At 31.8% G+C, this 11,945-nt stretch overlaps 2 protein-coding genes across 5 annotated transcripts; one reads left to right on the top strand and one right to left on the bottom strand.

Annotated features, from left to right (window-relative positions):
* The first annotated feature begins 244 nt into the window (after positions 1-244).
* On the top strand, positions 245-7,555 carry LOC108343306 (probable serine/threonine-protein kinase At1g54610). Of its 3 annotated transcripts, none has more exons than XM_017581501.2 (8): positions 245-1,132; positions 1,540-1,824; positions 1,936-2,253; positions 2,443-2,670; positions 4,058-4,158; positions 4,452-4,569; positions 5,076-5,496; positions 7,212-7,555. In XM_017581501.2, the coding sequence occupies exons 1-7, from the start codon at positions 794-796 to the stop codon at positions 5,325-5,327; spliced, it is 1,641 nt and encodes a 546-aa protein (XP_017436990.1). In that variant the 5' UTR covers positions 245-793; the 3' UTR covers positions 5,328-5,496; positions 7,212-7,555. The 3 variants fall into 3 exon arrangements, with proteins under 3 accessions (XP_017436990.1, XP_052735463.1, XP_052735464.1); XM_052879503.1 differs by having other exon boundaries at positions 5,076-7,035; XM_052879504.1 differs by having other exon boundaries at positions 5,076-7,035; positions 7,198-7,555.
* LOC128197465 (uncharacterized) lies at positions 6,754-7,312 on the bottom strand. Of its 2 annotated transcripts, none has more exons than XM_052879507.1 (2): positions 7,171-7,312; positions 6,754-7,069 (listed from the first exon to the last, which is right to left on the bottom strand). In XM_052879507.1, exons 1-2 carry the CDS (start codon positions 7,203-7,205, stop codon positions 6,754-6,756), a joined length of 351 nt encoding a protein of 116 aa, XP_052735467.1. In that variant the 5' UTR covers positions 7,206-7,312. The 2 variants fall into 2 exon arrangements, with proteins under 2 accessions (XP_052735467.1, XP_052735466.1); XM_052879506.1 differs by having other exon boundaries at positions 6,754-7,064; positions 7,171-7,303.
* Positions 7,556-11,945: the final 4,390 nt, after the last annotated feature.

Raw genomic sequence — 11,945 nt, 5'->3', positions numbered from 1 at the left:
TTCCAACTATATCAGCAATATTTTTATTTTGTATTTTACTTATACAATAAATAAATTCGTTAATTAACCACCATCAAATGTAATTATTAATTGACACCAACATATTCGGGGTACTTGAACCTGAATTTTTGTGTCTTGGTGTGATTGGACACTATGATGGAAGCTTCTTCAACTTCATAAAACACAGTCCTGGAAGGGTTAAAAAGAAGAAAAAAAATAAAACTTGGACACAGACATTGACACACCTCAACCATAACTCGGTTATTATAGGTACAGGTCTTTGCTAACCTTTTGGTTCTTCTTTTAGTCAAAATAAATACAGAAACCATCATGGGTATGATGAGAGAGAAGTTGAAAAGGAGGGGAGATCCACGTTCACATTTTTTTTTCTTTTTCTCTCTCTAAAACATTCCTTTCTTTTCACTGATCTTTGAATCTGGTAAGACTCAACTTCAACCGTTTCTGTTCAACTTTGATCTTCCTCCATATCACAGTGTCAAAGGGAGAAAGAAAATTTAAAAAAGACCCACCTTAAGGGGAAAAAAGGAACAGTGGTTTTGGTTTCTTTGACTGCACCACAAATTGTGGGGTGTCTCCAAATCATTGTTATCTCACTTTTGTCTGCCAAAGTTAGGGTCTTTAGAATTAGCGTTTGCTTGCACAGTCTAGCTTTTCGAGATTTATGATTAGGGTTTTGGAGGGGTGAGTGGTTGTGGGTGGTGTTGGGATGGCGAGAAAGTGAGGAAAAATGTGGCTGGTGGTAGTGGGGGGAGTAAATGAGAGATTTTGAGAGATGGGGTGTGCGTTTGGGAGAGAGTCTTCGAGGGAGGAGAGGAGAGAGGAAGTGAGAGAGGCAAAAGCTGAGGTGAGTAGAGCAGAGGTGGTTGAGAATGAGAACATTGAGAAGGAGAAGGAGAAGGAGGGTGAAAGAGAGGAGAAGAGGACAAGGGCAAGGGGAGAGAGGAGGCGATCTTCGAAGCCGAAGCCGAATCCGAGGTTGAGCAACCCACCTAACCATGTTCATGGTGAGCAGGTTGCAGCAGGGTGGCCCTCCTGGCTCTCTAAGGTTGCTGGTGAAGCCATCAACGGATTGACGCCTCGGAAAGCTGACACCTTTGAGAAGCTTGATAAGGTAAAGAACAGCTTGGATTCACTCAACAGTATTTAATTTTGTTGCCAATTATGGTTTGGTGAACGCTGATATGGTCTTGCTGTCTGGATTTGATTTTTGACAATATGTGGGTTCTTGTCATCTTCTCCATTGCACTTTTCTTTCAATGAGGTGTTGATCCTGTTGGGTTTCCGTTTTTTGTTTTAACATAGTATGAGGAATTTCCCACTTTAGAAGGGTTTTTTTGTTATCTTTATTCAAACAAGGGCCACTGGTAAAGTAGTAATTTGGAATTTAGCCTTTTTTCTGAGGTTTGGGATTTGTAAATTAAAAAACCTTCCAACAAATTGTGTAAAAGTTATTTCTTCTGGCTACTTGCCTGACAAATATTAAATCTTTTGTTGGTGACTTTGCTATCTTTGAATCAGATCGGGCAAGGTACATACAGCAATGTTTACAAAGCTAGGGATTCCTTGACGGGAAAAATTGTTGCTCTAAAGAAGGTCCGTTTTGACAATTTAGAGCCTGAAAGTGTGAAGTTCATGGCTAGAGAGATTTTGATTCTCCGTCGTCTAGATCATCCCAATGTCATCAAACTTGAAGGCTTAGTGACTTCTAGAATGTCGTGCAGTTTATATCTTGTATTTGAATACATGGTGCATGATCTGGCTGGACTTGCCACAAACTCGGCAATTAAGTTCACGGAATCTCAGGTAATTGGTGTGTTATCTTTAGTTTTAAAATATACGATTTAAAAGTCTTTTACATTTTATGGTTACTACTTGAGCTGGACCTTATTATATGTTTGTATCTGGGTATTTTAGGTAAAATGTTACATTCATCAGCTATTTTCTGGACTGGAGCACTGTCACAACCGTCATGTGCTGCATCGTGATATAAAGGGGTCAAACCTTCTTATTGATAATGATGGAAATCTTAGGATTGCTGATTTTGGATTAGCTTCCTTTTTTGATCCTCATCACAAGCACCCTATGACTAGTAGAGTGGTTACATTATGGTATCGACCTCCAGAACTTCTTCTTGGGGCTACTGAATATGGTGTAGGAGTGGACCTCTGGAGTGCTGGCTGCATTCTTGCTGAATTATTGGCTGGAAAGCCTATTATGCCTGGTCGAACGGAGGTAATCTCTATGGTGAATACGTCTTATAGGGTCTGTTATTACATCTTTTTGGTGCATAGTATGTATTCAGTTGACTAGACTACGAGCAAGATTTTGTTGTCAAAAAGGTTTCTCAATTTTCTTCTACTTGTTCGTGATATTTGCGCTTAGGATTTTACTAATATAGTTAGCATGCTTCATGTTTTGTAGGTGGAACAACTACACAAGATATTTAAGCTATGCGGTTCTCCTTCTGACGAATATTGGAAGAAATCGAAGTTGCCACATGCTACCATTTTTAAGCCCCAACAGTCATACAAGCGGTGTATTGCAGAGACGTTTAACGATTTTCCTCCATCATCCCTGCCGCTTATTGACACCCTTCTCTCAATTGATCCAGATGAACGTTTGACTGCCACTGCTGCGTTGCATAGTGAAGTAAGATAATAATTTAATTGAGTAAATGCTGTAAAGTTGCCTAATTTCTTATGCTTTAATAATTTTTTCCTTCCATGGGCATGCTACAACTGCATAACAGAACACCTTTTATCATATTTATATTCCAATGCAAGAACCATGAATATATATATTCCATAATATACCAGCAGAGACCTTTGGATTGTTTTTCTTCCTTTCGCTATTCTCATTCTTTTAGTAAACATGTTTTTGTTGGCACTCATAGCTAGAACAAAACATACCATGGAGAAAGAAGAAATTTATCAAGACAAATGGAAAAAAGTTAACAATAGAAGGGAGATTTAGGAGCACACTTTATCACTTTCAAAAAAAGGAGTACACCTTATCAGGAGAACGAATAAGAATCAACAAAATAAAGAGAAAACCTATTCAAAGAAGCTACTCAATTATTCAAGTCATGCCCATTAAGGCTCTGTCTTATGCTCCACCCAAATGCAGCATAGAGTGCTTTCTGCGCATCTTTCTGCTAATTATTTAATTAACATTCGTGTTATGAGTGTCATAACACTGCAAGCTCTGAAATTTGGTTCCATAATTATCTTCTTTCTCGAACATGTGTTGCATGATTTTATGAAAATGGTTGTCTTGTAAGTGCATGATTGTGGAAATTCTAGTTGCTGTCCAATTTACTTAATTAGCCATGCACTAAGGTTTATGTTCAACTTAAACTCTGAAATTCCATTCTTGATTTGTCATCCTGTCTAGTTAGAGTATAATATTGAAAAAGTATTGAAGAATGGCTTAGCGAAATTGCTTCCTTAATAACAAGCTTTGACTTCTCTCCAATCCTGGTTAATATGCTGAATTCAATTGCATGATTGGCTCTAGTTTCCTGTGTCCATCTTTTGTGCTTGTGTACGAATTTACCAAACCTGGGGTATAGAATCCTTATCTAGCTCAAGCTTACTTTAGTAGCATGGATCACTTTTGCTTTGATTATACCATAAAAATAGCAACTATGAAGTTAAACAAGATTATCTGACTTTCTGAGTTGCCATTGTTTTTGGTTGTTAAACAATGATCCTTGATTACGTAAAACTTAGTTTGGAAATCATGGTAAACTAAAATTAACATTTTGATGTCTGACTGATGAACTACAGTTCAATCGATGGAGTGTTGAAAACCCCTGAACAATTGTTTTTTATTTTTTATCTTCGCTCTGCATCAGAAAGGGGGTTCCTTCCTTGTCATAGTAAATGACAGCAATAATTAGAGTGCCATGTGCTGTCAATTCGATTGTATGAAGTTTATAATTTTAGACGAACAAATTTGTGCTAGTGATCCTTATAGTGTTTCTGAATTTGAATATAATAACCCTAATGTAATGTTCTTTGGTTCCCTTTTGCAGTTCTTTACAACAAAACCATATGCCTGTGATCCCTCTAGCCTTCCAAAATATCCTCCCAGCAAGGAGATGGATGCAAAGCTACGGGATGAAGAAGCTAGAAGGTGGCTTAAATTACTTTTGGCATCTAAATGATCATTTCATCAATAGTTGATAAAAACGCTTATTTTCATAAAAGTTACCAAAGTACATGCATGTTGGTTAGGTTTTGACCACCTCCATTTTTCTTTCTTTAATTGAGGTTGCTAGGCATCTATACAGCTTCAACGCATATTTTAATTGTACTCCATCTTTACTTTCTCTGCCTCGTGATATTTGACGGAGCAGAAGATATATGTTTTTACAAGACAATATAATGCACAAAAATTCAGTATTTAATTTCAATGTCATCTTGTAGATTGAGAGCAGCTGGTAAAGCTAATGTTGACGGTGTCAAGAAATCTCGTCCTCGAGAGCGAGCTGGGCGGGGAATTCCAGTTCCAGAGGCCAATGCTGAACTGCAAGCAAATATTGATGTATGTTTGATAAGGCTCCTATTTCTCTCCAACTAGTACTTCATATTGCTTGAGTTATGATTAAGTGATGAATTAATAAATTATCAATTAGCTGCAATGGTGTAGGTTTTCACTTAAACACACATCATGATCTATTTCTTATTTATTTTTTCAATTGGCTGCAAGCAATCTACGTGGAAGTTTGTTTCTTTATCCTCCTTTTTTCACAAGTTATTAATTTATTCAGTTGATATTGTTTCCATATATAGAAGAACTTGCACACGGTTAATTGATATTGTTCTATAAAGACATTTGCCAGCAGCCATGACTGCTATTGATCAAGTGCAGGCAGATTGAACTGTTCTGACACCATCTTTTTGAATGCTTTAGATTTGGGGCATTTGGTTGCCTTGGTTGTATAAGTATATGCACCCCTCCTGGAAATTTTGGGGCTATTCAAGATAATTGTGTTATATCACACATTTCCTTTTATATAAAAGTGTGTTAACCTTTAATTCTTACTGTAGAGACGGCGGCTGATCACACATGCAAATGCTAAGAGCAAGAGTGAAAAGTTTCCTCCTCCTCACCAAGATGGAGCTCTAGGCTATCCACTGGGTTCTTCACATCACATGGATCCAGTTTTTGATCCTCCTGATGTTCCATTTAGTTCCACAAACTTCTCACAACCTAAAGCAAACATCCAAACCTGGTCAGGCCCATTGGTAGATCCTGCTAATGGGGGCGCACCAAGGAGAAAGAAGAAACATGGAAAATGATGCCCATCAAATCATCAAAGGAAGACTTAAAAAAACAAGAATGCTATAAGAGTCAAAGAATATTCTTGTTGTATAACACCAATCATTTTTTAGAAGTATTCATGATGAAGCTGCAAATCTTGCTGACATGATGTCTGCCCTCCAGTTGCTAAAGCCAATGACATTGGAGGTAAACCAAATTGTATTTTCCTGCTCCCATTTCTCTCTCAAATGATCAGAGGTTTATTCCCTTTCTTGTATATCGTTTTTTTTTTCTTATCAAAGTTCAATTAGGTTAGATGAACACCTAATAAGTAGGTTTTGGAACAGTGTTGGCGGTTTATATTTCTCCCTAATTTTTTTTTCATTATTTTCTACTTTCCAGAAGCCTGTGAACTGTGCAGTACTTATACACAACGTTCTTTATGATTTTTGGTTTCTTTATACAATTCCCAATTACAAATTTTGTTGATTACCTTAAAAGAAACATGGTGATTCTGTCATTTTACAACGAATACTGATGTGGTATCTAGTTGTATCAGTGAAATTATTTCTATTTGGTTGGTGGTGCTTTGGAAGAAACATCAGAAATTCAATCATAACTATTACGTTTGCATTTAGATCACTGGATGGACGTGGCAATCGTGTATAATCGAAAAGTAAAATTGGATTAAAATGGTTTGTTTAAGTGAGAAGAAAACCCAATAATTGCTTGGGTTCTAGTTGGAGGAATTGCAAAGTTTGTGTTTTTTCAGAGAAATTTATGGACTATTTTTTTCAGAGAAATTTTCTCTACCTTTTTGAAGACTCATCGTCTGCTAAAGTTTATGCTTTTTCATTAGATCAAACTTCCTGTAAGATGGAGTTGACCTTTAAATATAGAATGTTTAAAAATTTGAAGGAAAGTCTCTGAACTCGACAAAATCTATGTTGAACTGGACCAATATACCATGAAAAATGCAATACCAATGGTTTGTTGGATTGAGTTACGCAATACTAAATAAAAGGTAATGATTATCCAGAATCTATTGACTATTGTCCGCAGCATTGAGTAGAAAGAAATCAAGATTGTCAATTAGAGTTAGAACCGACACCATATTACTTTCTTTTTCTCATTTGAATTGCTTTATTTTCCTTTTCCCAACTCATAATCCTACCTCCTTCCCTTTATGTGGGGTTCCTTGGGTCAAATCGTTGCACACTGTTTGAGTTTGGTGTGGGATGAGACACAGCAACGTGCCTAGGCGAGTTCAGCTACCCTTCCACGTCAAGTTTGATGAATGATCATGCTCATCTCTGAACTTTTGTACACCAAAAAATGTTTTTCGTTCATTGCCAAAACCTGTTGCCATTTATAATTCATGTCTCCCCCCACGACAGAAAAGGGTAGGTTGAATAACCGTTGTGTCTGAGTGACAGTTAGACTCCACTTTTCCTCTAAGGTGTTTTAAGAACACTGTGGCAACCACCAATCAAATATTTTGGTTGTCTGTATATAAATTGCCAAATGTCTATAAGATTCAGCCCTGTCTTTTCCTTTAAGAGAATTTAAGTGCGTGACATCCTCAACAATAGTAAATAGGTGTGTGTTTGGTTCATCTTCAGCAAGCAAGGTAAGAATGAGACTACCGGAGGAACCTGGGCCTCCAGAATATCCAGGTTCATGTCCCGGACCACCTTCGGTTCTTGGCAACTTCTTCAATGGACTCTGTAGTTCCATATACTCTTGGTTGGTAACATGTTTCTCTTCATTTAGACCTACACTACATCAATAACAACTAACCTTAAATAATACTAAATGATGCAACCCTTTGTTTTTCTTTTCTTCCTAATTACGATTTTAAGAGAAACAATGCTGACTTACTTGAGTATGCATGCTTTAATAATCCAGTGCTGCATTCACAGTTTCTATGTAGTATGCTGTTGCTGGTTGCTGCAAGATTGTTTTGGCGCACCACCTGAACCACCATCAATTGGAGTGGCTCCACCACAAGCTCCGCCTATTCCTCCACCACCAGCCCCTGAGCCTTTTCGGCCTCCTCCTTGCCCTCTAGTTGTTTCAATTGGACCTCCTGATTGGCCCACCAGTGGCCCACCGGGCTCTCCTCGGGGTAGTCCACCAGGACTTCCACACCCTTATTGGGAATAAAAACTTGTTTTTTTTATCTGTTTTAACCAACTTCTTCCTAAATATTTTACTGTTACAGAAAATCACAAAAAGAAATCAAATGAATTACTTGTTAACTCCATTCAAATATCTATTATTCTATTATAGTGTTTTCAAGAATGCAACCATTAAATCATGAAATCTTGAAATCATCTTTGAATGTCAAACTCGAGATAAACTAAACACTTTGAAACATACAATCCATAACAATAATAAATAATAAAATAATTTAAAATATATCACATGTTCAATTAAAATTGATTTAAAAGAATTTTATTTAGAAATTATATGACCTTTTATTAACATAATATTTATAATATAATTTGTTCACCTTGAAAAGGTTAAGGGTAAAAGAAACGTGCAATTTTAAAGTATTCATAATTTCTTTTAATAGTTTAAAATATTTCAGATAAAGTAAGAAAAAAAAAAATAAAATGTGTGGGAGGTAGAAGCCATATTCATATTCTAGTGACGTTTAGATGAAGGGAAAGTGAAGGACTTCCCATTAATGATTAAATATTTGAATTTTATCAATGAATGTGGATTGTCATTTCCTCGATATCTATATGTCCTACACGTCACGGACACTTGTCTAGTGTTACTGTCCTTAAACGATAAGAAGCAAAAACAATAATACTTATTATTTAATTAATATTTTTAATGTTGAACATGTAATGGTTTTATCCTATTTCTCATAAGTATTTTTTTGATAGAGTATAGACAGAATATCTGGTTGTGTACTTTTCCACTTAACTGAAAAAATATGTTTCCTTGTTAATCATATCGTATGCAATTATTTGAAAGTGTTATGTGATAATGCTATCATTTTCTGTTTATAAATACCATTTTACCATTCTATGATGGATTCAACCTCTTATTTTAGAAGCATAAAGTGTTTTCAAGCTGTTGTGTATGGCAAAACTTTTATTATAGACATTTATCTATAATAAGTATTGGTGACAATTAGAATATCATTTCTAATCTTGAAATCTTGAAATAGTTATCATTTGAATTTACATTTTATAATTATATTTAATTTGGTTTAACTTCATGTTAAACATGTATTTTGTATGTTTTTATATCATTCATATTTTTATCATCTATAACATATTGTCCATATTTTGTACCATCCACGTTTATAGTTTGTACTCTCAGTTTCACAACTTATGTATATAGTCTATTTTTTCTTTATAGAAACAACAATATGTCTCACTTGACTTTGAATTAAATTCTTAAAATATAATAAAAAATAAAAACAATTTACAAATCTTTTCAATCTAATATTTAGAAAGCCTAAGTGCTTTGTTTTGTATGATTAATCTACAAATTAAATCTATATGAGAAAAATTTAAGATAAATAATTAGTTTAATATAATAAATATTGATAAATTTTATTTTTAGTACAATAAAAAATTATTATCTTAAAGACTTTAATTTTATTTAAACTTATTAGTGTTTAAAATAATTAATTACTTTTAACTTTTAGTGATTGTCACTTAAAAAAATAGCATTTTTAATTAATGTTCAATAAACTGCAAACATATTTTATATTTTACAAAATAAAAAGTGCAGATGTTATTTTAAAATTAATTACTATTTAAACTAATTTTATTTTAATAAAATATGCATAAAAATAACAATTAATAAAAACAAAACACATATTTCATTATTTTAATTATTAATAAAATTCAAACAAAATTAATAAAGTTTAAATTTTATACTAAAATTATAATTTTTTTATATAATATATTAATATTTAGTGTAACCTCCAATCTTTTCAAAATACTATATATTCTCACTTTAATCACTTCATCAAATTTTATGTATCAATAATTTATTTCTGTTCTTAAAAGGTTCCTATTCAACCTATAAACGACTATTCTTGTTATTACAACTTTTTCTATTTACCCAACTTGACTTCAACGAATATTAATAGCATTATTTCTTGGCAACATCAATATCACTCTCTTTACATTTTTTTAAACATCTCTCTCTTTCTTCTTTATTTATTTAATTAAAACTTTATTATTACTTTTCACACTAGACTAATTTCATATTTAATATGAAATTCTCCAATCAATCATATGTAATATATATATATATATATATATATATATATATATATATATATATATAGTAAACAACTCTATTTAAAAAGGTATTTTTATAGTTATTATTTAACCTACAATATATTATTATTTTCTTTATTAACTTTTACAGTTTACTTATATATGAAAAAAAAGGATGTGTGTTTAGACATATGTACTTTCTAGTAGTATAGTTAAAATAATGCATTCAATAATAGTAATTTTTAAACCCAATCTAAAATATAAGAAAAATGGTGAAAGGATGAAAAGAATATGTAAGAAATTTAAAATATGAAAATATGAATTAGATAGAATAAATCTACCCTTTTCCTTTTATTTTTTCCTTGTACAAGATGAACCGATTAAAAACAAGAAAAAGAAAACACATGTTTATCATTTTGATTCAATCAATTTAGCAGTCACAAAATTACAAGATGCTCTTCAATATTTTCGGCTCAAAATAATTCTTAAGTCATAAATTTTGAAATAAAATAAAAAGAAGACGACAAAATAAACCTCATCAATATTTTGTTGGCAAACACCAAAAGAGAAGTAACTTAGCTTTTTTTCTCATTAACTATCACCGATTAATATTGATATACATGAAGCAATATACATGAAGCGTGTACGTTTGTAAGGAACTGTGGTGACTAATGCATGAATATTTTTATTTTTATTAAACTTATTTCACAAAGACAAATTATTTTTATTTTTATTAAACTTATTTCACAAAGACAAATTATGTTTGGAAAAATAAAACATTTTGTAATAGAATCAAAATTATATTTGCTAACAGATTAAAATAAAGATTTATTTTCAAGATTTTAGAATAGTTTGACAAATTAATACAAATACCTTTGAAGTATTCAAATCATATACAGCTTTTTTCCTTGTTTTTTATTAAAAAAATGTTTTTAATTACAAATTGACATCTTAAATTAAAATAAATAAATAACAAAACAATGCAAAAGAAAAAGAAATTTAACAAAATCATTTATTTGTAAAGCATTATTTTTAAGCCGAATAATGAAAAAAATTCAAAGATGAAGATAAATTGGTTTAATTTAAATTTTAATTAAGAATAAAATCCTGATAAACAAAAATCTAAATTCCTTTTGTTACTGTTATGTATTATTGTTTTACGGAGATGCTCATTAGTTTTTCAAAGGTGAGGGGTGTATTGTTTCGATGAAAGGTGAGACTGTAAATGTATAATGTATAATGTAAAATAGTAATAATAATAAATAATAATAATTATAACAAATAATAATTTTAATTATAAGAGTAAAATAATAATTTTACATATTTAATTTATTAAAAAAATGATATATTTTATATTAATTAAACCACTCACAAATTCCATTCTTAAATTTATTTATTTTACCTTCAAATTTCTTAAAAAAAACAATTATTTTTTTTACTCAAATTCATCCACATATTTTTTCTTAAATTCCTCTTAAAAAACAGATCCTAAGTACTTCATCTTTAAATCATTTTATAAAAATGACATCTGAATGATTTAATAGGTCAATTAATTTTTTAATACATGTAATGTAAAATTTAGTTTTGTTTAAAGAAATTATAACAACATAATAAATAACAATTTGATTCCTATTCTACTCATATTAGATATTACTTTAAAGTATTACAATATATTGATTACATTAATATACTTGTTGAATAATTCCATGTCGTAACTAATACACACATGGTAATAAATCTAAACCTCTATATAACTATTTAAAAGACCATATGAAATTTTGATAATCATTATCAACCTTGTCATAATAATGAAAAATTAATTCTCACTTCGTTATGATGTAAACCTACAACATCTTAATACTTTTTTTAAAATAAATAAATATAACATTTTAATTAAATTAATAGGATTTTAGATTAAAGTGTAAGTAAATAATATTGTTGATGTATAAAATTATAGTAATCTACATCTAGAAAACCTTAGACTGATATAATATGATAACAACTTCATCAGAAATCATCACCAAACGATAGTGTTACAATCATACATGTCTATGATCACCATTATCCTCAGTAGTTTCTAGTACCACTTTCCATCATCCCTTGTGTAAATCTTTCATCACCTTCACCTTATCCACAATTCAAAATCAAGAGGGGCATGCAAAGCTACAATGGCCACGTAAAAGATTTTCGTTCAACTTGTGTCACAATATATATAAATATACGCAAATAAACAGACACAACAACATATACAATGTTAAGGTGCATGTTTATTTAACCAATAAAATGATGTTGTGTTGTGTCTACTTGCAAGATTTGTTTGTAACCAAAGCAATTTATCTCTTATCCATTCTGATCCGAGTCAGAGGAAGAGAGATCCAAAACCAGAACTGCAGAAGCAGAAGC

Source organism: Vigna angularis, chromosome 6 (assembly GCF_016808095.1).
Source record: "Vigna angularis cultivar LongXiaoDou No.4 chromosome 6, ASM1680809v1, whole genome shotgun sequence".
Taxonomy (NCBI): Eukaryota; Viridiplantae; Streptophyta; class Magnoliopsida; order Fabales; family Fabaceae; genus Vigna; species Vigna angularis.
The sequence above is the reverse complement of the archived record's forward strand: the minus strand, read 5'-3'. Positions and strand labels throughout refer to the sequence as shown.

Bases quoted from the DNA above. Each gene is read 5' to 3' on its own strand.
- LOC108343306 (XM_017581501.2), top strand. From the start codon at position 794: ATGGGGTGTGCGTTTGGGAGAGAGTCTTCGAGGGAGGAGAGGAGAGAG. The intron at 2,671-4,057 runs GTAAGATAATAA...TCCCTTTTGCAG, and splicing joins CTGCTGCGTTGCATAGTGAA to TTCTTTACAACAAAACCATA. The intron at 4,570-5,075 runs GTATGTTTGATA...TTCTTACTGTAG, and splicing joins AACTGCAAGCAAATATTGAT to AGACGGCGGCTGATCACACA.
- LOC128197465 (XM_052879506.1), bottom strand. From the start codon at position 7,276: ATGGTGGTTCAGGTGGTGCGCCAAAACAATCTTGCAGCAACCAGCAAC. The intron at 7,065-7,170 runs GTAAGTCAGCAT...GATGTAGTGTAG, and splicing joins ATTAAAGCATGCATACTCAA to GTCTAAATGAAGAGAAACAT.